A 25,266-nucleotide genomic window follows, 5' to 3' on the forward strand; every position below is an offset into this window, starting at 1 on the left:
TGCTTGTAATGACAATATGTCGAAGAAACCAAAACATGTAAACTTTGCACGGTTCAAAATGGTGACATGTATCATGATGACTGCTTCATTCCGCTTTCCCTTAATGCCAAAGTAAAGAAGGCAGAACTAGGACAACATTCAAGTCATAAAATATAACTTTAATGAGTAAATGCAAACTAAGGTGGCATGTAAAATGAAAATATGAAAGTAAAAATTTGTAGCTAAATAAATACTGAAATCATGACACCAAAGGGGAACACAGAGACAGAGTCCCCTATACAATAGCCAAATAGCTGAACGCATGGATCCCTTATGAAGCAACTGTTAATACAGCACTGCTACAGCAGTGGTGAGATTGCTAGGAAGTCTGCTTGAACTAATGTCGCATGCAACCTCAGAGTTGGGACACGGACACATCTTGCAAAAGAAGTAAGCATATGCACAATGACAAGACCCTGCAAGGCATACTGTACAGTTCCATATCATTTGTAAGCCCGCGCAACAAAATGTTTGTGGCCCGAAACATTTGCTATTCGCAATGGCACATATGTACACATTAAGAATCAAGCACTGTGACGTGCATTTAAGCCAACAATATCAAAGAGCTTTATGACATTTGCTACTGACCTAATAGGCCACTCACATATGTGCCCCAAAGGGTGCATTCTTTAAAGGGATGATTGGAACAAATTAAGTTGGCATGTATCAAAATAGTACCTTCACACAAAACAGACCTGTTAGTTCAATTTTTACCCCCCCAAAAATTGGATAGATTTCTGGCAATAACGCATTTGGCATTATACTATGTCTTGTTAATACAGTAGAAATAAAGAAAAATTGCTGACCACTGCAAACTTTGTGCTCAAAAAAAGTGCTTAGTAGAGATGAGCGAATATTGAAGTTTTCGAATATGAATCGAATACCATTCCCTTGCACACACTTTGGGGAAAAGCAAAAAGAATATGCAGCGTTTTTTTTTTTCAGGGTCATTTATCAACTAAAATATGATTGTAAGCAATTTTGTTGCAGACATAAAATGTTATTTTCCTGTCTGTTTTGTGTGTTATTGCAAATATCATTTCATTGTCTTTTGCAGATAAATTTTGCTAGTTCTAAACAGTTATCTCCACTGATGAGCCTTTGAAAACTGATGCATTTTTGTTGTCTGCCTCATTCCCCCCCTTTTGCGAATCCTAGTTGGGTCATACCACTGAGTATATTTTCAAGTGCATAAATAATCCTCTCAGCTGGCTTAAATCACTCTTGCAAGAGCCACGTTCTTATGCAACAGAAGTGTTCATTCTTAGCGAGCAGCACAAGAGCAAAGCACCGACAACGAATGCATTATTATACGACAAAGATTTCCATAATTGCTAAGATGCAAGTAATACAGAAGTCCCATACGATAGCACTAGATGCGAATGCTAAAGAACCAGCAATAAATGCAAAAAGGTTCTCCAGATGAAGTTTTCAGCACTCAAGCAAACAAAGCAACAATAAATAGCATGTAAAAAGCACACACTTGTTCCCCTCCACGTAATTCAAAAAGAAAGCAACAAAAATCTAATGAAAACAGGGCAAATTAAGTTAAAAGACGTTGCATTCGCAGGCAAGGGAGCAAGCTTTTCTGCAAATGACAGAGTCAAGTAGGGACCCCTACCGTAATGTCCCGAGTCCTCACACGCCCACTCCTTAGCCACCTAAAATTCACAGAAAAAGTGGGCTGGGTCATGTTTCTGGGTACAAGCAAAAAAATGAGAAAAGCTAGGAAATATGCTTTTTCTTTTCTTTTTCCCCCATCTAGCGTGGCTTGATCAGAGGTACACTCAGTTTTAATCATAAGATGTCATCTTGCTTGCAAGACTCATAAAACAGTGTTCTACTGTACGCCAAATATATTGCTTGCGTCAGTCACGCAAGGAAAGCTCTACACAACTGCAACAAAGTCCAGTGCTATTACGCAGGGGCTGTCTGACAATCGAGCTGTAACGTTTGTATCGGCGCTGCATATCACGCTAAAAAGGGATAGTGACCTCCTGTAACGTATTGGGCGCAAACACACTTCCTTGCGATTCCAAACAAAACAATCCTTCGTTATCTGGATAGCTTTTCTTCTACAAGACTGTCCTTTGACCTTGGAACTGTGAAAATTCAGGGCTATGCGTGAACAAAATAGTTTCTGTGTTCTCTCTTTTTTCATCATGACGTTTGGGAGACAATTTTTTTGCAAATCGCAAGTCCCACGGTTTAGATTTTTTTTTTTGCAGCTAGTGAAGACTGGGTAATTTTAACATAATAATTTGCCTAAAGGGGGGGGGGGGGCAATTAGGAGATGGGTAATGACTCGGGATATTACAGTAGTATGCTATGTAACATCCACAAAAAAATTATCTTCTAGTGAAAGCACAAGGTGATCTTCGTTGAAAGGGCAGCAATGATCAATAATGAATGAAACAGTGCTGCCTGGGACTGTTCCAATGTGTGAACACAACACAACGTGCTGATCAAGACACAGCAAACAAAATCAGCTGTTTGTTCTTGCATGCGAGAACAGTCACACAGGCCATGAGAGACAGCAGAGTGGGAGAACCACGACTCACTCGGAGATTGCTTAAGTCGTAGATTATGTCAAAACCTTCGTGTTTTCGCGTTTTGTACAGATGGAAACACAACAAGCACAACAACCAAGAAGATACATACTGCAAAATGCCACTGGCAGTAGTAGGAACACACTACTAAGCCTTTATACACAAAAAAAAAACATCTGCCGACATCTTCAAAGTGCAAATATATAAAAAAAATAAAAACAGTTGAAAATCTACTGCTTTGCCAAATTTTAAATTCGCACCAGTTAACTTTAAGTCCTTGAGGAAAAGGTGCACAAACTCACCCAGAAGCGTCACAAATAAAACTACTAGTACTAAAACAAGATTGGAAAGTGCTAGTATAATGATCATGAAAAACAAGAATGCATACATGGGAAATGTAGACATGTTCCATAAAAAATTAAAAAAAAAAAAATCTGGGAAAACTTAGTCTCTGCCTTCACGGGTATGATGCAACAGCGTTATGGCACCCGTCGGCGGTGCTCCTCGCGTCTCCTTCTTTTGGTATGTACACTTTGCTACTTGGGTAATCACAAATCCCTTAATCTGTGGCTTTATTAGCTCATACATACCCATTAGCGTACATTCATAAGCTACTATACTATGTGCAAGACCACCTGATAGGAATATGAAGCCCCACTTTAAGCAAGAAAGTAGGCTGCGTAGCCTAGGGGTAGCGTGTCTAACCCATTATCCAAGAGTCCCAGGTTTGATTCCCATCTCACTCTTCCATCTCAAGGAAACTGCCCCGCGTTGACTGCTCCTGCCAACTGGGCCACGTCATGTGTTCTCGTGACGTCCCAAAACTTGCCACCCAATTGATGTCCGGCCGTGTCACGTGCCAGCTGCCACAGGCATGACCACGACTTTCCACTCGTAATGACGGTGGCGGATTTCTCTGAGGAATGGGGCCCATAACGCTGTCGCATTGAGAACAGTTCTAGACTTGAGGAACACTGACCGTTCTAGGAAGAGAGGAAGCAAAAATGTAGCAAATTGAAAGACAAGCCATATTACAACATAATAGGTGCAAATAAAATACAGCAATAGTAGGTCTGTGACAAAGGAGCCAGCACAATGGTACACAAAACCACAGTCTCTCCGTGAGGCAAATTTCTTCAAATGTAGCCCCATAGTTCTGAGGCTAAATAAACTTATCCTGCATGAGCATTTGTAGTGCTTTGAAAAGATGCTTTCCATTGCCGCAATGCAACTCTTAGTCAAAGTGACAGATAGATGGCATACCATTACTTTAATCGCACCTTCCCTAGAATGTCCTATTTACACGTAAAACGTAAAAAAGAGCAGTCGCACCACTGACGTTGATCCAAAGGCATCTATAACACAATGCCATTCATATGGAAGTGCATCTTGGCAACTTCTACGTACGGGAACAAGGAGTGGTGGCTTAAAATAGGCTCGCTTTAATTAAACTGATTTGCTCCAGAAAGGCTGACAAGCGGAAACATGAACAATGCAGAACTGTACTGGGCCTGTATTCCGACTTTGCGTCGTTATCTAAAGTGTCGCTATCTCCCAGACCTCGAGTAATCTGATTGGCGAAAACGTCGGAACGTGATGTTGCCACCTCTTCCGGTTCCGTAGTGGCAACACCCAGTTCCGGCGTTTCGACCAATCAGATGACTCGAGGTCACATGAGATAGCAACACTTCGATAACGACGCAAACTCGGAATACATGTCCTGGTCAACACTACATGCCCTGTAAAATTAGTTACTGAAAAAAAAATCAAAATGAATAAAGCGGAGCCTCTTGTTTCAATACCCAGCACTTTTTGAACCTTGTTCCAAGTCCAGAATACCTTCTTTAAAAAATTCCTGAGCCAAAGTGCAACCAGTGCCATAACCTGGCTGAGTGCCATAACCTGGCTTAAGTTAGGTTAAACTCCGCCATTTTTTTTGTTACTCTCCTGTTGCAATATAAGCAAAGGTAAACTGCACAAAAGTGGCATTAAACAGAACAAAAGATTAAAAAAAGAAATGAGAGAAGCGGAGCCTCTTGTTTCAATACCCAGCACTTTTTGAACCTTGTTCCAAGTCCAGAATACCTTCTTTAAAAAATTCCTGAGCCAAAGTGCAACCAGTGCCATAACCTGGCTTAAGTTAGGTTAAACTCCGCCATTTTTTTTGTTACTCTCCTGTTGCAATATAAGCAAAGGTAAACTGCACAAAAGTGGCATTAAACAGAACAAAAGATTAAAAAAAGAAATGAGAGAATGGTGGCCCTATAAGTAGCACTACACTCATAAAGAATCCTGAGCCGATTCAAACCTTAGCACGTTAACTCAATTGCCCATAACTGCTTCGCATGTGACAACTAGGATTAAAGCTCAGGGTCGGTGAAAAAATAAAAACTAACACAGATGCTTTCAACCACTTCTTGCCGATATACGTCTGGTGTTCTATTCTTTTTTTTTTCCATAAAAGATATACATACTGCAGTGAGAGGCAAGACATAGAAAAATGCAACAGTTGTATGATGAGAAGTTTTAAAAACCTGTACCAAACCAGACGAACTATACAGCAGAATCTCAGTGATACGAGCCAGGTTGACACGAATTCGTGAAATTTCCTAGCAGGAGCACACTGCGTACAATGTGCAGAATCTTGGATATTATGAACACTCTCCCGTGCTACTATGAATGATATGAACATGCAGCAAAGCGCTACCGCTGCCTTGGACACTACACACTACCAGCACATCACTGACTCTGCGATTGTTAGTCGTGCTGCATGCTCATGGTAGCGTTTCTGGTGGTTCGCGGCCCACACATCGCCAATGTTGCGATCGCCAGCTACACTATGCAAATCACTGAGTTCAAAATCGCTAGTCGAACTGTACGCGCAGGGATCAGTTAGGTGGCCGCACGTGGCCCGCAACTGCCGACATCATGATGTGCTGTCAACGCTGTATGTGTTGCTTGCTGTAGCCGTGCCGCTGTAAATATATCTGTCCAGCTGTAAACAGATCTGCATGAATGCCTTTCCCATGATCCTGCATACTGATATTTGTTTGCTTTGATGATACTAAATTTTGGGCGACACAAATTACCAGGATTCAGATAATCTGTCACACAGCACAAAAATGAACTAAAAGGGCATGGGAAGACTGTTGCAGATGAGCAGCTTAAACAGTGTGAATCGCCAGCACATCATTCAAGTTCCCCTGTGGCCCTAAAAGAGCTCCAATGACAGTGCTGACACTTAGGACGATAAGGAAAGCCTCCGAAATCAGCGACAGCAGTGGAATGTTTCACCTACCCCTGGCATAGCGTCTCAAGCTATAGGGGGAGTGAAAGCATTAAACGAATTTGGGGTAAGTGGTGTACTCCTTTGTCACAGAATATGTCACAAGCACGTGGGGGTCTTACCTCACCTCCCCAATGACAGCATTCGTCACCTCATAACAGCCAGCAGACTTAATGCTAAGCACAGGACAACAATACTGGCATGAAGCCCCACACTACCGCAGTGGAGCATGTCTTTGTGGAACTGTTTCTCAGCCTGGAAGTAGCTCGCCTTCACCAAATCTGCATCACACTCCATGCCATCTTTCTGCAACACAATGAAGTAGCAAAACAAGGCGTCACCAAAAGATAAAACAAGCCCACTGCAAGTGAAATTATGATAGGCCCGTCTATCGTACAGCTGAAGGCAGCTGTTAACCCTAATTTCCAAGCCATCATAAACCTATGGAAGTCACAGTACCACAGCATAAACATGACAAGTCTTGATAATTAATGCAAACTACGGGGTTTAACGTCGCAAAGCGACTCAGGCTATGAGAAACTTGGAGGGCTTCGGAATTTTCGACCACCTGGGGTTTTTTAACGTGCACTGACATCGCGTAGCACACGGGCGCCTTTGCTTTTCGCCTCCATCAAAAAGTGGCCGTCGTAGCCAGGATTCGATCCCGCATCCTTGGGTGCAGTAGCTGAGCGCCCTAACCACTGTACCAACACGGTGAGGCTGCATTCCATTTTTTGCAAGTTACGACCAGCTATCCCAAGTCGGAGCTTAATTAATCAGTTTAAACTCAATTAAATCTGTCACTCAGTGCTTTATAACCAGCTAAAACCTGTAAAAAAAAGACTACTATAACCAGTAATTTCTAGACTCTAGTATTGCGTGGTGTCTATCTACACAAGCCGAGCTCCCATGTATTGGAATATGTATTACCTTCTTTATTTAACTATAAGTGTTGGTTTGGAGCTGTCTCCATTCCCGCGTTTCCTATGCATTTAGTACCTTGTGTGGAGGGGGATAAATCCTTCGTTTAGAGGGATACCCCTAAACTGGGGGCCATTACAGAAAATTATAATTAGGGGCTGTACAAAAAATTATAATTAAACTTAAATTAAGAACTTGACTGCCCAAATTGTTTCTAGCGCAGTGTTAGCCTTTCAGCTGCACAATCTGCGTAGTCTTCCTTTTATCCCTTTTAAGTGGCTAACACAAAGGATTGGCACCTCCTTTTTCTTTGTCCTTTCTTAGGTGCCCTTCCGTGAGAAAATTTACCCCCCCCTTTCATTGTCACCACACTCCACAACAAAACATACCCCACCCCATCACCCAGCGACAAGCAAACAAACTGTGGGAAGCAATATGCACTCACGTTGCAGACCTCCCGGCATGATGGGCACACGATGGTGCCCATGTGGAGCCAGCCATTGGCGTACAGCTGGATACGTATCTCCTGCTTGGAGTGGTAGCATGTGTACGTGTGGTTGGCCACCTCAATATGCAGTCGCCCACCAGAGCACGAGTACTGCAAACACAGCGCCGCGCTGTTACATCAAAACATATCAGCCTCTTAGCTCAGAGGTCTTTTGAGTAGATACATGGCAATTTCTTTTACGTGCATTTTTTTTATCTTCGGAACAGTGCACAAGACAACAGTGTACAGTACATGAATGATGGCATGGAATTCACCTTGGCCAGCTATATATCTATAATGAACTTTTTTTTTTTCTCGTGCAGCTTTAGTTCCGGTTTCAGCCAAGGAATGACAGCTGCAATGTCAGACACATGTCACAGATGAAAAAATGACACACAATTGCTACTCATTCATGTTTTTTGCAATGTTAACTTTTGGACAGGTTTGCGGAATTGGTGCGAATTAGAAAACGCATGACGTCATCCAAGTTCACTGAGCATACAAGAGCTACACTTGGGCGATAAGGGATTCTGCTGAAGCACGCTCTGTACCAATATCCCGCCTGCAATTCTTTAACACGAACTGACATGACACACCACACAGCTGTTTTTGAATTCTGCCCCTTGCCATTATGTCTTGATGTAGGGGTTTTATAGAGCAAACATACAAGGTACAAGAGAGGCAAGACACACACACAAACGCTGTCGTTATGGGTGTGTTAAACAGTGGCCACGACGTAATCTGTGAGAGCTGCCGTTCTACAGCTGCGCCAAGTTCCTGTACTGATTTCGATTATCAAAACTGCCGCACAGCCCAGCAGACAACAGAGATAAAGCAATCATATACTACAGAGGGCATCGCTACAGAGGACATCACTGACCGATTGATACTGCCTCACGGGGCAGATCCACTCCACCGTCTGCTCTGGACTGATTCAAGTAATTGGAGAGGCCAGCCACTCACCTTGTAGCAGCCGCTGCCCCAGTGCGGCCACTGGCGTACCTGGCTGCACGTGCGCTCGAGCCACATCTCCTTGTTATGGTTGAAGCACTTGGAGCCAGGCCCATAGTACTCGAGAGCAAAGTTGTTCTCTTCCTCTGAAAGACACGGTGCCATAATGAAGAAAAGATGGAGCCAGCACATCTCTGTCCATGTAAGCACACACAAGTTTGGCTCTTGTAGCAAGAATATACAAGGGATGCTGCCTACCTGTCTTGTCACCTAGACAGAAAAATATACACACTCAGCACATCTCCCCAAAGTAAACATTCAAGGCCACACAGTGCTTTTAGATGTTGATGTAGATCACTCTTGTTCAAGGCAAATAGTTGCAACAGGCCACGCTGTCATTCATGTCCACCTCGCAATTGCAAGTTTGAAATGAGTAGTGGAAAATGATATGTTTAATTTTGAAACCCAATTTTCTCACCAAGAACAACTTTTTGCTGCTGCTGCTGCTGCTAAAAGAAATCATGGACACGTCAAAGAGAGCCAAAACAAGTAATTTTTTCACTAAGTATGCAAGGATTGGATGGAGCTGTGCTTGATGCCCTGTAAGCAAGCTTCTCCTGGAGCATACTTTGTCTGTAAGGGCACTGTAAACCCTGCAAACTGTCCATGATATAGTATCTATCACAATGAAAATGCACAGTTGAAGTGTACAATTACAAGGGTCTTTCATGCCTTATACTGGGAGGAAAAGAAGAGGTAAAAAAAGCTTACGGGGATTGTTCTCTTCAAACTGGCACTGGGATCCGCGCACCACAGTGTTCTTTGATTTCCAGGTGAATTCCTGAAGAAAAAGTAATGAAGGACAGAGTGATGCCCTCAGAAACGTGGTGGCAATAACAACATCAGCGAAAAATAGCTGAACATTTGATATGTGCAACAGACCTGGATATAAGGACAATAGTCCGCCAATATTACAGAACCGCCAAATCTGCCAAGGTCCGAGGGAGGCACACCGGGGATGAAATCGAAATTCTGGAACAAAAAAACAAAACAAAAAAAAAGTTAAATGCAAGAAAAAAGATTGTGTTTATAACCGTGCAAGGCCTTGTGTTTATGACCTAATTAAGATACCTTGAAGCACACCTGCTCACCTTGATTAAATTTCTATCGACCCCACAAGAGGCATAATAATATTATATCAGTTGTTAATGACAGCATGGCCCTGAAGATGTTTGCTGTAATTATGTGGCTACTTGCTAAACACGTCTTGTTGCTTTGTGAAAAAAAGAAAAAGAAAGAAAAAAAACCCTCTAAAATACCTTGCATCTCTCTCGTATCGTCTCTGAGCAATTTAATTTTTTCAGTTATAAAATTTTTTTGTTCACATCTTGTGGAAATGCTTCTTAGCATGAATGCAATGTGGCTACAAATATGACTGAGCTCCTCATGCGAAAACTAAAGCCCTGCACAAACACGGCATTGTCTTCCACTGTTTCTGTCATTTAAGAAATGTGCGCGGAAGTCAAGAGCGGCAAAACCGTACATGCCGCGCCTCCACTTCTTGCTGCACCCTTGTGTGCTTCCCTTCACACTACACTGTGCCGAGAATCTTCGGCCGCTTCTTCCCTTCTCTGCTTCTTGCTGCAATTTTACTCTCTTTTGCGTTCTGAACGGGCCGCGCCGGCCGTCTTCTTTCCACACTCTTAGTCAGTTTGACTTTTTTTTTTTTTTACTATGCGCCGCATGCTTTCCCTCACAGCTCCAAGGCCGACATAAAGTTGGCTTCTCCCCAAAGTTTCTAAGACTGGTGGTAAAGCTATTAAAAAAAATAATAAATAAATAAACAATGTTAGCTTTCTTTTTTTATTCAAAGAAACAAATTTTGCCTCGTGATCCTAGGTGGCACGCATGTGGCGATGTCATTTATTGGGAACTATGTTGCCGCAGGCAGGCACACTTTATTACAACCGATTTTTATCAAAAATATATTAATTATAAAGGGGAAGAAATGTACAGTCGCCTATGGGAGACCTAAACTGGGCCTTCAGTTATATCTAAGTTTACTATGGCAGGGTTCTGCAGTAATGTGTTAATCACTATGTTCACTTTAAGAGCGGTGGTCAAGGCCCTGTAGCCACTTAAGTCCCTTATTTAAGCACTGGTTAATCTTTGCAAAGTTCAGCCCACGAGTCATCAAGCAACTCTACCTTTAACCCTGCAACCAAAAGGTTCTTGAATACCTGAGCACAAGGCAGAAGGCTTATATTAATTAACTTAATCATTAATCAGTATGAAGAAAATAACAGAAGGCTGGGCGAGTTGGTTAATCATTTTCAGAGGAAAAGCGCTAGCAGATGACGGACAAGGATGAGGTGGACACTGGGTTCGTCTTTCTGCTAGCACTGCTAGCACTCTTCCTCTGGAACAAAATATGCAGTAGGAAAAATTTTTTTCAAACATCTCCCTCTCACCCCCAACAATCACAGACATACACAAAAGAATAGATGAAATGAGCATCCTCTCGTATCAATGCATCACATTCTTCGTGAAAGCATCTGTTGGAAGACAGTACGTCACATGCCACGAGAAAGCAGACATGCTTGTGATATGAAAATACAAGAAAGAGATTACATCGTGGCTGATGCAAAGAATAACGGGTGGCATTCTAAATGCGCAAACCTGAAACATCTTGTCCAAGTATTCACCGTGATCGACTAGATTGCATATGGCAACAGAATCTCGGCTCTCCGTGCACTCCGTCTCCAAGGGGTCCTTCTTTACTCTGTCACAGAAGGGGTGGATGGACAGGCCCCTAAGCGAAGTAGAAAGAAAACACCCAATTGCACTGTGCTGGCCACAAAGTAAAATTCCACACAGTTCACTCACAGCTGGTGCTCACGTTCCATTATACTTGAATGTTCCTTCAACTTAGTTACAAAGCAAAAGTTTGCAACGAATATGATATGGCCGAATGTTAAAGATTATGATAAATAGATACTAGTGTTGCTGCCTTCTTTCTGTCCAAGTTTCTTGCACAGTGTAGTTGGCAATAAGCCAACTATACTAGCAAGTCAGTGCATCGATATTAGAAGGCATAGGCAGTTTCTAGGAGAAAGAGGGTTTGACATCAAGCATTTCATTTTTGAGGGGTGAAACAGTGTGAAGCATTGTGTTATGAATCAATTCATGCCTCGTCTACACAGTATGCCCCAGTCCCTAAACGATAACAATTTCATTAAGTTCTTGACATACCTATCATCAAGCTGGTGGTAACAATCTCAGCAAAGTGCCACAGCCTTCATAAAAACAAAACTTTTTCCTCCTATGTTCACGGAAAGCTTATGTCACTCACTTTTCTCGACGGTTGTCGATCCAATCCTTGCAACTTTTGAGGGCAAAGTCGCATCCGAGGTTGTGGCCCCACTTGAGCGGCTGTGCCTGGTCGTAGTTTGGAAGGTACCACCTGTTTCACACAGTTGAGGTGAATAACTAAGCCAAACTCAAACAACACTAGAATTTCACCAACAAAAACAGGCTGACCAAAGTGGCACTTTGAAGAGGCAGAGGAGCACGCTTAAGAAGCCTGCTGTGTACAGAGGCACCATTTCACATGTGCAGCCCCCCCCCCCCCCCCCCCCCTCTCTCTCCTTCCTCCCCCCCCCCCCCTCCCATTAATATGTACAGCTGAGAACATCACACGGAATGCAAATTCAGAGGACAAGAAGATTAGTGCCACAGCTGCCGCTCCAGCAATTGCAATAAGGCAATAAGGAACAATGTAAAAATATCCTCCTCCTCTCACCCTGTGTCCTCCATGAGTGCCAGAGTGATCCTCGAGTACACCGGGTTCTGCGTATGTGTTCCGGCCATCGCCTCATTCTGAGAAGATAGAAGCGCAACATTTAAGGAAAAGTTCTCATGCACTGAGCATGCTAAGCACGTAAGCTACACTGAGTAGGCGTTTATTTGCAGATGTAAATTAATGCAGCCACCAGACCGCCAAGACTCTCCTGCTAACATAATGGTGGTTTCAATCTTGGGCGTAAAATCTCTCAAGCCAAGAACACCGAGTATTGTGCTCAAAGCAAGGCTTACTTGCCATGTTGCCGGGCACCAAATTTCAATGCTTACTCTGCAGCATAAAAGTGCGCTATTGCTGCCATTGTTTCTTCACCACTGATGCTTAGGTCATTTAGCACTGGTAACAGAGCAGAAAGTTCAAAAACACCTCATGCAAAGAGTTGCGCTCAAGCTGCACCACCATAATGATGAGTTTTTCTCTCCATCATGTTCTGTCCCTGGGGAACTTATGGGGCTTCGGGTTGCCTCTGCAGTTATGTTCAGAATTATACGTGTGCAAACTACATCAGTTATTTTAGCCTAAGTAAGTGCATTTAAGCTCAACATTACGTGACTGTGCATGAGCAGCAGGTTCTTAACAGGGAGTCACAGAATCATGCAGACAGCACTGCTAGATAAGGACTCGGGAAGTGGACTCTAGGGAGTTTGGACTCTCAGGGATTTACCCCAACCACTGCTGGGGAACAGTGTCAGCTAACAATGTCCTCAGGTTGGTGAAGACAATGAACTGGCCACGAGTATATTGAGGTGAAGAGAGAAGCAGTTCCTGCTAGGAGCCCATCACTTGTACCATGCCGAGCATGACACTGTTCAGTTACAGAGTCACTATGACATCCCCTACGTTGTACCGCTGTGCAACTTGCACAATGAGTTCAGACATTAGAACGGCCTTGCACTTGTGACAGAACTGTACTGCGCTCTAAGCACCATCGCTGCGCCTGCGATGCAGTGCTACGTCTTCACATGTCCTGCTCCCCAAGATCATGCTACAGGAAGTCCACCAAACAGAAGGGATGGCCTTTTCCCTCAAAGCTCGCATCCTTTATTTTCACAGAGCTCTGAGAAGGGCATGACAAAGAGAGCTGCAAGAATAGAAGGTTATTAAACACGATACTGATGAAAGTGCCTTATAACAGTTTTACACAAAAGCCCCATCTGCAAAGTAGCAGTATCAAAATAGGCATCATGCATTACAATGGATGAAAAAAGAAGGAAGAGAAGACGAACTAGGAATCAGCTGAGCTGCTGCATGCTTTCATAGACAAAGCCCGTTTGAGCATGTACTAGTGCCCCCAAAATAAAACGGAGAACGGGCGTGTGGAAAGAGTGCTCTTCGTCCGGGTTGCCGATGAGGCGAACACCAAGGGTGTCAAGCTGAACATCCGGATGTCCCACACGCACCCATGATATAGACATGCGCATCCGCTTGCAGGGAGCGCCACAAAACATTTTTCATTCGTGTGCTCCATTTTATTTTGAGAGCACTAGTACTAATGTCTACACCCAAAGCAGGCAGGAGCTAATGAGAAGTACACTGCGGAGCAGGCAAGCGTGCACTGACCTCAAAGAGGCGTTTCTCCCAATGAGTCAGCCTCGTTCCATCCTCGCCTTGGTCCTCCATCTCTGCGCCTTCTAAGTACGAGCAGTTGAAGTGCCGCCTGACTTCCGCCTGGAAAGATGCGTAGTCCACAACAGAAAGGATCTCACAATGTGGGCCCATGTCAAAGCATAATGGACGACAGACCACGCTCTTTGCACAACACTTGCATCTTCCAACTATTTCCAGAAATAAGAAACATACAATACACGTGAGAAAGGGGCCCAGTACTGTCCAAAGCTGCAGAGTGAACATCATAGGTTACGTGCAGCCAATCTATTTCCCTTCCTGAGCCATGACTTTTTATTAAATAATGAAATTGAAACGCATGACCATGAATAAAACTATGGAGTCTGCTCTTTTCCAGCAGCATTCACATTTTCAGAGACTATTCACACGCAGTAAACACGTTTAACCATCACTGCACTGGTCACTACATGCATGTTGGAAGAATGAGAGCAGCTGTTGATGCCGATGACACAATGGACTGGTGAACATCTTTATCAGGAATGAAGAGAAAAAAAAATCTGTTGCCAGGATAGTTAGTAAGCCTTTGCCAATCGCTGCACATTGCGTGTGCAATAAGGAGACAAAAGTCGCCTCCTGGCAACACTGGAAAAAAGACTGACCAGTAAATGTGGGGAGAAGGAAAGGGAGGCGTACCATAGACTGTACAAATGCTTGTACTGACTCCCAACTTGACCATGTTATAATAAACAGCAGTTTGAAAAAAATAAGGCAGCATCCTACCATTAATTGACATCAAACAGAAATTTCCCCTACAGAAAGGAGGACTTTCAACCCAAGTAAAAATATCTGCAGCCCAAGAGGCAACGAGACTTACTAAACACTGCTTCTGCTCATTTAAAGTCGATCAGATTTCTACCATGGTGTAGTAAATCAGCCATATCTACTGTTGAACCTTGCCTCGCTGTATTCTATGACAAGCTTTTAATGGTAGCGGAAGTGACAAAAGAAAATAAATAGATTCCCCCTTGTGCACACAGGACGAAATAAATGCCACTTGCCACAACTCGAGGCGTGACCATGATCCAAAATTCTTTGCTTATGGACCCTCCATGTATCTTCCAGTCGTGCCTGATAACTTTCTTCATGACACGGTCACTCCATTTGTGCGTCTGCAACCTGAGATATAGTGGAAAAGTAGCCCATAAGCCCCAGCTCTTCCACATACTGAACACAACACCCCCAACCAGATGGTGCCTGAAACACGGCAGGCGCTTGGTACCTTGCACCCGTCAAGGAATAGAGAAATCATGAGAAAATTGGAACAGGCTAGTATTTTCTTTCTTTCGGCAACAGGCATTTGAAAGGATCCTCAAAACTAAAAAAAGGAAACATTTTTGAAACATCTTACAATAAATGCAGACACAACACCAAACTTATAAATTTTTCTAAAAGGATCAGACACCTAACAAATTTAACATAATGAAGCTACACAATAGCCAAAGAACGGTTATAGGATGATCAGATGATTTATGCGACCACTCAATATAAGCAGTTGTAGTATTCAACCTAAATAGTTTCTCTGATACTTTTACTCCAAAGAATGCTACGTTGAGGTTCACACATGCAACAGGGTTATTCTGGAGGGTGAAGGTGTATCGACGAAAGTAGCAATGGTTTGCTCAGCAGCCCCCTAGCTAGAAGGAAGTTGCTTCAGGAGAGCAGTTGACTTTCCCAGTGCATCTTTGAATTGAATTTCATTGTTGTCTTTTCAAATGAAAGCTGATACCGGGTTATCATGAAAAGAAATGTGTACGGGCAGTGCAGGGGAGTGCGCAAGCGGAGTGTGGTTACAGTTGAAGGAGCAGCATCCAGGGAAAGCTGAAAAATGCGTAAACAGAAGGCGATTAACCTGCGAGGAGGGAGAGCTGTGCACGAGCGGAACAATGGTGCACGGTGCTGCTGTAAAACATGCCACCCGAGACGACGCTCAACCTCAGATTTGAAAGGTGTTCTATTAAAAAAATAAGTATGTCAGAAAATTGAAAAGAGTACTCTGTAATTATATAGATACGCTATAACTCGCAAACTGTTTACCTTAATACGTCGACAAAAAAAAATAGCTCGACAGCCTTTGCAGAATCTCACATTAAGCAGAATGGTGGCTGCCCCGCGAGTCTTTTGACCCGCTGCTGTGTAGGCTTCTTGTGGGTTAATTTTTTGGAGGGCAAAGTTGGGCAGCCCCATATCTAGGAGGTGCGGTGGGGAAGCGGTGCTTCAGTCTTCTTGGTTGCCAACAGACACAAGCATTTTTTATAATGTGACATTAATACCGCTTACACAGTACAGAAAAATTGAAATTTTCCGTTTTGGAATAGAAAAATGACCACTAATGTGGAAATAACTGCCTCATGTTCTGGAAAAGCGCTTGGGTGTGCATAGAATCGCAATACACCCATTTGACTAGTGGCTACAGATTTCAAGCACACATGGGACTTCCATACAGAATATACTTTTCGTCGCTAGTATGTTCACGGCTGAACTTGGGTGCAGTGTAGCATAGGAATAGCCATGGCAAACCAGCTGTCGTCACTCATCACTGCTCGTTCGTGGCACCCGCTTTGCTAGACTGAAATGCCCTACCAAACACACTGCAGGCTGTCTGATGGTTACTGATGTCTGATCAATGAAGTTTAGTGGTTGCATTGAATATTTGAAAGGGCACAGCAAGCTCACTATATGTTTGGCTGTTTTCTTTGTCTGCAGCCACTTTCAGGACTGAATTGTCCAAAACGTGTCAAACAACTGCGGGGTGTGTTACAAAGAGGTCAAACTCCCAAGCTGAACTTTTAAAACCAATTCCTTGCAGTACACTCAATCCCGGCGCTACTGCAAAAGGTTTTACATAATCTGCCCCTTGATTCAGCTGCTTAAAGTCGGGGAATCGACAACCACGAATGTTTTCTTTTGAAACTTTCATTTCTTTTCGCCACTGCAAAAGCTGTGACCACTGTGAGGGTACAATGCATGTCTAGTTGTCACAGTCGTTTCTACTAAGAACACGATCATTTCTTTTTTTTTTTTTTTTCACTAAACAAGGAAGATATTTCTTTAACAGTGCTTTTTTTCTTCTTTTTGCAATGTGACATGAAAAGAGCGTGTTTTCTGGTTCCCTTACAACATAAATGCCACATACTATCACTAATACTTGTGCTTCTTCTTGTGACCAGTTTTATTTAGAAATGCAGAGAACAAAAAGAGAAAAACTACCTTCTTATACTATGGCATATCTGAAAATAGAATGACCTCAATTAAGAACCGTCACAGCTGGTCTCATCCAACAAGCTATATTAAGGTAGCTTAACTACATCTAATTGATACAGGTATTTTGACAAGAACACAAGAGAATGCCCATGCTTACGGTATTATACAAGGGCTTCACTGTCTATGGAAAAATCTTTACAGGAATATGTAAGGGTGAAAAGCAGGTCTACACTGAATTCCAAATCAATGAAATGAATTGGAAATTGTAAAAGCACAACAGAAAATAATCAGTTTCAGATCTGTTTTTCAAGCCATTTTTTTTTGTTTTTTGACTAGGTTCTAAAAGGAGCTAGACCAAGAGTCTTACATAAAAAATATCACAGGATAAAGAGTTTCAAACATTGTTAAGTCTTGTTACTGACAACAGAAGAAAAAAATTTAACTCTCCCTTTATAACTGAATCACTATTACTGAACAGCCAGACCACCTTTTCCTGTCCTATACTGCAAATACTACCATCATTCTAAGCTTGGTGCTTTAAAAAGGCTAAACCACATTCCAGCACAAAGGCAGTAGAATACAAAAGGCCCAAAATCTCCCTTCCAACTGCTGCACACAATGTTAAACTGCTACAAGTGCACATGAATTAAAATGTGTCAGTAAGGTATCTGTTGCAAAGAAAATATCTGAAACTTGCAACTAAAAGGAGTTCATCTGTATATAAGCACAGTGGGGAGAAAAACTTGTGCTTGAAGACTGTTTTCCATTCAAAGTTAACTACAACATGGAGAGACTAGACAAGGAGGCCCATGTAATGTAAAATCCCAATCAGACCAAGCACTAGCACAAGCCAGCACCCAAGTATATGTACACTTGGGAACCGTTACGATACAGCAGCCAGATATTGAAAATCTCGCATCGCTAACGAAATCAGGTGCAAATGCTGCCAGTTAGCATAGTAGATTACCATATCCTGCACTGCAAAGGAAAACTAGAAACTAGACAGTGGGCACGTCAATAACTGTCTTGTTTACTAAAAAAACACCAAAACAATGTGTTGCCAACAGGTTTGTTTAACCAGTTTAGTGCAATCTCTTATAGTGAAAAATATTAGCATCATGTCTATCAAAGAGGGCGAGACATACGTTAACGTGTGCAAATTAGTGAGAAGCAAGTAAAAAGCCAAGTAAAGAAAGGGAAGGGGGCTACTATGTCGGCTTCAGGACAATACAGATGGTGCCTTTCTCCTTGAACTGATTTAAGATGCAGGTTTGACGATGCAGACAATACCTGACACTACTTCATGCTAGTTAGGGAAACAACGGAGCATATTTTAGTATAACGCTGGACCCATCTGCCTCACATAGCTACGAAAATAGAAGCTCTGGGAAGGATTTGGTAACTTAAAAACATCTGAGCAAGAGGCAGTTAAAATTTCTAAACAAGATAAAAAGGAAAGGGCCAGGGCAATCAAAGAGAAAAGTAAAGTTAGAGAAGTGGCAGTGTTAGTGTTTATATTTACTGGTAAGGCAACAACTGCAATGACTTTGTTAAAAATAAGGTCTGCACAACTGCCCATGTGAAAATCGAAATCCCAAGTCTGGCAGCTCAGTATTACACTAATTACACTAGCCATCTTCTTTCTCTCATTCTACCCTGGATAATTACACGGTATTACACAAAGCCCAGTACCAATGGTACTTCTTTGTAAAATTGCATGAGCACGTGTACCGTACATAACCATGTAAGGACCGCGCTTTTTTTTTTTCTCAGGTTCTGACGGGGCGCGGACCTGACATGGGACCAGTATTTTTCCACAAAAATTTTGAGACTAACAGCGTAGCCCCATTTACAAGTCTATTTTTTTATGCGGGGACATTTCCCTGATGAATTAGCACAGCCGCAGTGAAGCCTTTGAATACATCATGAACTCAAAGTATGAATGATATGATCTCGTGAGGTATGAGAGTTGACCACTCGGAATAAAACAGGCTGCTAGTATGTAGTTACTTATTCACTGTACTACTGTACTGGCAAATGTCATGTAATCTTAAATTCAGATCCTCCTAAGGTCTGGTGTTTGTGATGACTTAGCCGACGGTTTGGAGCGGTGCTCCATGTGCGAGTCGGTGTGAGGCGACCTTCTCCTGGGCTGCATTTCCATGCGCACCTATATCAAAGCCTCGTGAAAATTACTTATATTCATTTTAATGGGGGCTATAGCCTGATGGTTAACTAATAACAAGGTTACACTTTTGCTGCAGCCTCGATGTGATGCAGGTAATTAGGCCTGGCGCTACCGGGCTAATGAAGCGCAATTATGACGCATATCCCGCAAACCATTAAGCCCAGCAGGTGGCTTGGTAGTTTCAGTTTCATAAAATATAACACCATTTTAATAGCTCATATTTCCTTTTTTTTTATAACTACCAACCGCCAAGTTGGTGGTGCGGCCTTTACACGAAGCATAGTGTGTGTGCATGCATTTGTGCGTACAGAGGATGGGTACTCATGCTTCAGTGGAGATGTAATAATTACGCGCAAACCTAATACTTCATCTATGCTGGAAGTGTGCTAATTTTCCTTACAAGAATTCAAAAAGACGGACATATGGTCTCAAAGATCACACACCTGCAAGATGCAAAAGTCAGCAGTGCAAAAGACAGGAGGCAAACAGCAGCAAATGCAAAAAGCAAGAACTGAAGGGCAGTAAATGCAAGAAGGCTGAAGTCTACCAAAACTAAGAAAAACAGTTAAAAAAAATTCCTGAAGCAAGCATGCCGAAATGAATCCTCTTTTCTGCACTGCTAGCAGGCAACAAGAAAAAGAAATTCAAAACAAGGTGCATTACCTAAAGCAACAGAAAGAGCCTCACAGCTAGGTCTGAAAGAAAAAGAAATAGGACATAAGCAAAAAGCATACTTGTAAGCCAGAGTACCCAAGCCAAGGAAGGTAGACAATAGCGTGGCAACAAAAACAGATGATAGCCAAAGAAAATATACACCCATGCCGAGAGAAAGTTCACTCCTTTTTTTTTTTCCACAGTTGGACTATCTAAAAAAAGTTTCAGCATAAATACTGCCTATTGCAATGACATGACTGCTTAACTTACACAAAATTTATTTCTGGCAAGTGTTTACATTTCGGAAAAAAACCATTTGCAATAAGAAATTCGTCACTTCTCTTCTAAAACCTAAAACAGAAAGTTGCCACATAGCAGTCTGGTGGTGTCTAGGGGTCAGATGTTTACAGCAGCATACAAACGAATGCTGGGAATCAAATCGTCCAGTGAACAAACCATTACGACACTCTGAAAAATACAATACTTATACATCTGTCACACAAGTATGACAAAAAAACAATTTCCTTGGGTAACTGAATTCTGTTTACAAACTAGCACTAAGAACTGCATGAGAAAATAAATGCTCAAAACCCACAAACATACTCTACAGACAAAAATTTTCAAATTTGCAAAGTAACAATAAATTTCATGCACACTCACACAGTAAACACAGGATCTTACACAAGCAAGATCTGAAATGCAGCAACAAAAACGATTGTACTGCTCATCGAACTCAAGAAAGTGAGTCTGTGCTTTCACAACTGCGTTTCGGTATATATCACATTCATCCTGCGTCTGAAGTAAGCTAAACTACATACACTGAAAGCAACTCACTAGCAGCAGACTTGCTGGCAACATCAGAATGGTCATACTCTCGTCAAATCTACTTAACAGAAGGAAGACATGCCACCAACCACAAGTTTTCTTTTGTTTTTTTTTTTTTGTATTTTTTCAAAGCTGGGCTGTTTAAGCAGGACTCACTTTAAAGAACAACAAACTCATGCAGCTTTAAAACCATCAAAGAGCTTTTGAACACACTTGCCAGAACATGCATACGGCCAGCACAGCCTGTCACACACCACAAACGTGGCCCAGAAAAGTGCGTCAGTTTCTTTACAGAAGCAAAATTTAGGCCTCAAATGTGCTAAAGTGGGCACCAAATTTGTCCCTGTCTGTTTTTTTAGCTAAATGTAGTACTGGTAGAAACAAGCTGACATGCAATGCAGCAAGTGACTGGCTGAAAATTTCGTCCCCCTCTTTCTGTTTCTACTTTGGGACTCCTGTAAATCAGGACGAGATGAGGGAGGGCACAGACGCAGAATGCAAAATTTCGTCCCCCTCTTTCTGTTTCTACTTTGGGACTCCTGTAAATCAGGACGAGATGAGGGAGGGCACAGACACAGAATGCAGGGAGAACGTAGCTAGTTTTCTGTTGCAAGTGGACTCACTCTTTGTTCACTGCTGGCTTTCCATTTCTTTCTCGCGGTGTCAACGGGTATCCGCTTTTATCACGAAAGTAGGCATATAAGCTCACTGAAAATCCCTGCAAAATGAGGCAGCCAACATTCAAACCATATGTATATGTTCAGAAATAGCACACGTAATACCCAAGTAAGGTAAAGCCTTACCAAGGCGTGAAGAATTTCGTGTTTCACAGTGGACAGTAACGTGTCCATGTCCTGTGGCTTTGTCGAAATGGAGTCGGGGCAGAGGTTCGCATGGCCAGCAATAGGCCTGAAAGCGAAGTGCGAGCCTCAGATCAAAAGGCTGAAAACTTTTGCCATTAACAACAACACTGACATTTAATAATCCTTTAAGAATAAGAAGGACACAAACTTCATGCCGTATTTTCTGCCAATAACTGCAATGCACAGAAGACACCATTTAAAACTGCCTTTAGTTTTCTGCAAGATAATAAAGGCAAACACTTCTGAAACAAACGTGATTGCTATAAGTAGTGCAGCAGTGTTACAAAATAAAGGTTTGCTTTTATTCAAAATACATGAAAAGAAAAGGAAAAACTGACATTATGTAGAAACCAGATATCAGTTCACTAAAAATACATGGAAACTGGTAATGGATAGAAAGAAAAGGAAGACAGCAAAAAGGGTAAGCATTAATAAACACAGAAATCTGCAAAATATAGTGAACCAGTTAATCTGAGGAATCATAACAGCATCTCTACCACACAAGCCAGAAAACACAGCATATGCTTATCAAGTACCAAGTGAGTTTAGATACCTAAGTCGCAGGGCATTGTTAAAGGCATAATGCTGTTATATCAAGGTATGGAGTAGATGCCAAAGCGCACTGCTGCCAAGGCCATTGGAAGACAAAAGACAACCCTTCTTAGCCACATTCATGTCACAAGACAAAGGCACTTGAAGAAGTGGACACCTGACAATGCTAGTAAAGACAGGAGTGTGCACCTATCTGTTGACGCTTCCTGTTGGCAATGGGCAGCATAGGCCACTGTCTGCCCTATGAAGCAGCGGTCTGTCTGCATGGCTGAGACATAAAACACGAAGTCGGCGTCTGGTATTCCTCGCCCAGCACTCCCTTGGGTTTGGCAGTAGCGGCCAGTGCGATCGCAAACTCTGCAAGGCTGGTGGTTTAAGAAATGTCCAAAAACAGCCACAGTCAGTTGACGAGCAGTCTAGTGCAACTTTTGCGTGGAAACCATGGTCAGATATATTATGAAAGAAGCTTCCAAGCAGGCAGCTACTGGCAATGATGTGACTTGTAATGAGCATTCTATACACTATGTTGTGTGGAAGCAAATTTTAGCTGCATCAAAACAAAATAGAAAAAAACAAATAGTGAATACATTATACACGAACCTCCAAATGCTCTTCGGGTACGACGACTTCACCACACGTCGTCTCACTCTCGCAGTATACATTGCAGTACAGATAAGGGTCTTGATCAGGAGAGAAAGCTTGGTTGTTTGGACATTTCCTGTTCGTACCAAATATTTCGTACGCATTAATGTGACCGTCATGCAACAGTGTGTACGAAGTGCGCTTGCACATCGTGTTTAATCTTTGCACGTTACCTGTTCAACCTGATAGGCACTAGAGTTGGCCTAACCATAAGGGTCCTCTGCCAGTAGTCGAGCGCCTCCGGTAATATTGTGTCCTACAAAAGAGAATCCATCGAAGATATTACGCACTTCAGTCACGGAGGACCCGAGCTGTTGCGGCAATACGGATCGGGGCAAATACAAGGTGAGATAAAGGAACGAACAAACTCACATTTATTATCTCAAATTTTTCCGGTGGCAACCTGAAAATCAAGTCGACGGAACACTGTGATCGAGATCGCAAAGCCGCGCGGCGTGCAGCTATGCGCCAGTCTGCCTGAGATGGGCGCGGAAGTTTACTTGCACACAGAGAGAAAGAAAAGAGTCTGTGCGTCCGGTGGACAAAATGAAAAGCAGTGACGCAAGCCACGGCGAAAAAAATTACGCTCACCTGGAAACGCTCTTATCGTAGAACACTTTGATTCTTAGAGGCTGGCTAATGCTTCGCTTTCTTACGTGCGATGAAGGCTCTAAATGCACCGGATTAAGCACCTGTAAACATGACCAAAGACCTTATTGGAACTTGTTAGCAGTGAAAAATGTCAAGCAGTAAACATCAACACGATAACGGGACAAACACAGGAATCTAACGGGACGCGTAGCTACGTGCCGCGCTTTCATAAACAGCGATCAGGGACACACAGGCGGACTCTTTGATCGGGGATCAGAATTCAAGCAATCAAGTATTCTGCGTATGAGCATTCGCAAATTAAAAAAGTGGAATAATACCAAGCAAGGGACGAATTTAGCAACAAGGCAACTTACGTCTTCGATCTTTGGCGGGACGTAGCTGCAGCGGAAGCACCGGACGCACGTGAAGTACGATGTGACGAGGACCCAGTACGCGACGCACTTCATCGAGCCCGACTGTTTCGATACTACCCCATTGAATACGCTGCTGTTCCGTCCTTCCCCCTTTGAATTAAAAGCTACGGTACCCCATCCTGATCGTATCATAAACCGACAGACGCCTCCCCGGTTATGTCTTGTATAACGACAGTGCTGCCGCCACCGACGTAACCAGCGCTTCCTCACAAACACAGGCCGACTATAGAGTACAGCCAACCACCGCCGCCGCTGCGATCGTGTGGCCGTCCGTAGTCTGCGCTATCCCGGTTTGAACGGGTTGCACAACGAACCCAGTTTATCCGTTTATCCGCCTTTCATCTGCCAGCAGCCCACCGTAACGCTGTAGTCATATGTGTGGCAGGAATACGGTAAAAAGAAATTTATGACATTGCCACTCTACTCTATCTTTTCTTGTAACTTCGGACTTGTTTGAAGATTTCGATGCGGTCTCATTCATCTCGGTGCGCATCTCGCACGTCTTTCCGCGTGCATGTAATGTGTGAACTCCGCCGCGCCTTCGCGCTCTGCTGCCGACAGCAGTCAAGGGCGCGTGCACACACACAAAGGCACTAGACGTTCCAAGGCTGTCTTACTGGCCTCATAACGGAGTCGACGGAGTACTGAGGCACACCAGCCGTGGACATAGCGAAAAAAAATAATAAAAAAAAAATGAGTGGAACGTAAACAGCAGCCCACCTTACTCCCAATAGAAGCATGAAAGATGCATCACGCAGACAGCATGACGATCCTTCACAAACATTCATCAAATTTCCACGGCCGCTGCGCTTCCATCGAGCGACCGCGCGTGGAGAGCAGTGCGTGCCATGGTATACAGGCAACGTGCGTTCGTGCAGATTGCTTGCATACACATCAGCAGCTCAATGAAGCGGACGGGCGCTGCAGATTCTTCTATGCATGCATACCATACCCCCAGTAAAAAAAAAAAAAAAAAAAAAAAAAAAAAAAAATCCCAGACAACACACATACGTTCCAGGGATTCCGATTATGGGAGATTCGGATGTCCTAGCTATAGTGAAGTCCGGAAAGTCCCACAAAAATTCCCAAAACATCCCAAATGAAACAAGAAGTGACTCCCTGAGGACGTCCCAAACAATACCGAGGTGGGACATGTTTGCGGTATTTTAGGAGCTTATTGGAACATTGTTTAGCTTTTCCTCTGCTTGTTATTCTAGGAACTGTCTTGCAGAGGCCTCGTAAGAAGCATACAATATTATATGTTGTCTTCCGAAAATCGTTTGTTTCCAGTTCTCAAAATAAATCTCAGCTCATGTTGGTGTTATGAGCACAAGTTGCCATCTTCAATTTGTATTGGGACAATATTAGGGCAGGGGAGGCACAGTTGAATTTCAACGGGAAGAGTACTGTATGCTGGAGTTGGCCATTCTCAACATTTCTAGTTATAATTATTTTGTGTTAAACTAATATTTCAGAACATATTTAATAATATTTGGCTAAAAAAAGTTGCGTATTCGATGAACGCCCGTGTGCAAAAGTATTCGGAGGGCATGGAACACTGCATGCTGCAGCCTGTACTATATACACGTTTTCTG

At 42.9% G+C, this 25,266-nt stretch overlaps 1 protein-coding gene across 2 annotated transcripts; it reads right to left on the reverse strand.

Annotated features, from left to right (window-relative positions):
- Positions 1–137: 137 nt before the first annotated feature.
- On the reverse strand, positions 138–23,888 carry Invadolysin (leishmanolysin-like peptidase, invadolysin). 2 transcript variants are annotated; one of them, XM_084606817.1, is made up of 19 exons: positions 23,612–23,888; positions 23,238–23,338; positions 23,019–23,049; positions 22,820–22,902; positions 22,605–22,722; positions 22,194–22,369; positions 21,393–21,498; positions 21,213–21,307; positions 14,720–14,837; positions 13,656–13,763; positions 12,036–12,112; positions 11,586–11,696; positions 10,913–11,045; positions 9,176–9,265; positions 9,005–9,074; positions 8,246–8,379; positions 7,241–7,393; positions 5,997–6,180; positions 138–3,571 (listed from the first exon to the last, which is right to left on the reverse strand). In XM_084606817.1, the coding sequence occupies exons 1-18, from the start codon at positions 23,801–23,803 to the stop codon at positions 6,022–6,024; spliced, it is 2,055 nt and encodes a 684-aa protein (XP_084462943.1). In that variant the 5' UTR covers positions 23,804–23,888; the 3' UTR covers positions 138–3,571; positions 5,997–6,021. The 2 variants fall into 2 exon arrangements, with proteins under 2 accessions (XP_084462943.1, XP_084462942.1); XM_084606816.1 differs by having other exon boundaries at positions 138–6,180; positions 23,612–23,887.
- Between the last annotated feature and the right edge of the window lie 1,378 nt (positions 23,889–25,266).

Source organism: Amblyomma maculatum, chromosome 6 (assembly GCF_055883805.1).
Source record: "Amblyomma maculatum isolate TAMU_Amacu chromosome 6, ASM5588380v1, whole genome shotgun sequence".
Taxonomy (NCBI): Eukaryota; Metazoa; Arthropoda; class Arachnida; order Ixodida; family Ixodidae; genus Amblyomma; species Amblyomma maculatum.

Bases quoted from the DNA above. Each gene is read 5' to 3' on its own strand.
- Invadolysin (XM_084606817.1), bottom strand. From the start codon at position 23,803: ATGATACGATCAGGATGGGGTACCGTAGCTTTTAATTCAAAGGGGGAA. The intron at 21,308-21,392 runs GTAAGGCTTTAC...CTCATTTTGCAG, and splicing joins ACGAAATTCTTCACGCCTTG to GGATTTTCAGTGAGCTTATA. The intron at 11,046-11,585 runs GTGAGTGACATA...TACTTCGCTTAG, and splicing joins ATCGACAACCGTCGAGAAAA to GGGCCTGTCCATCCACCCCT.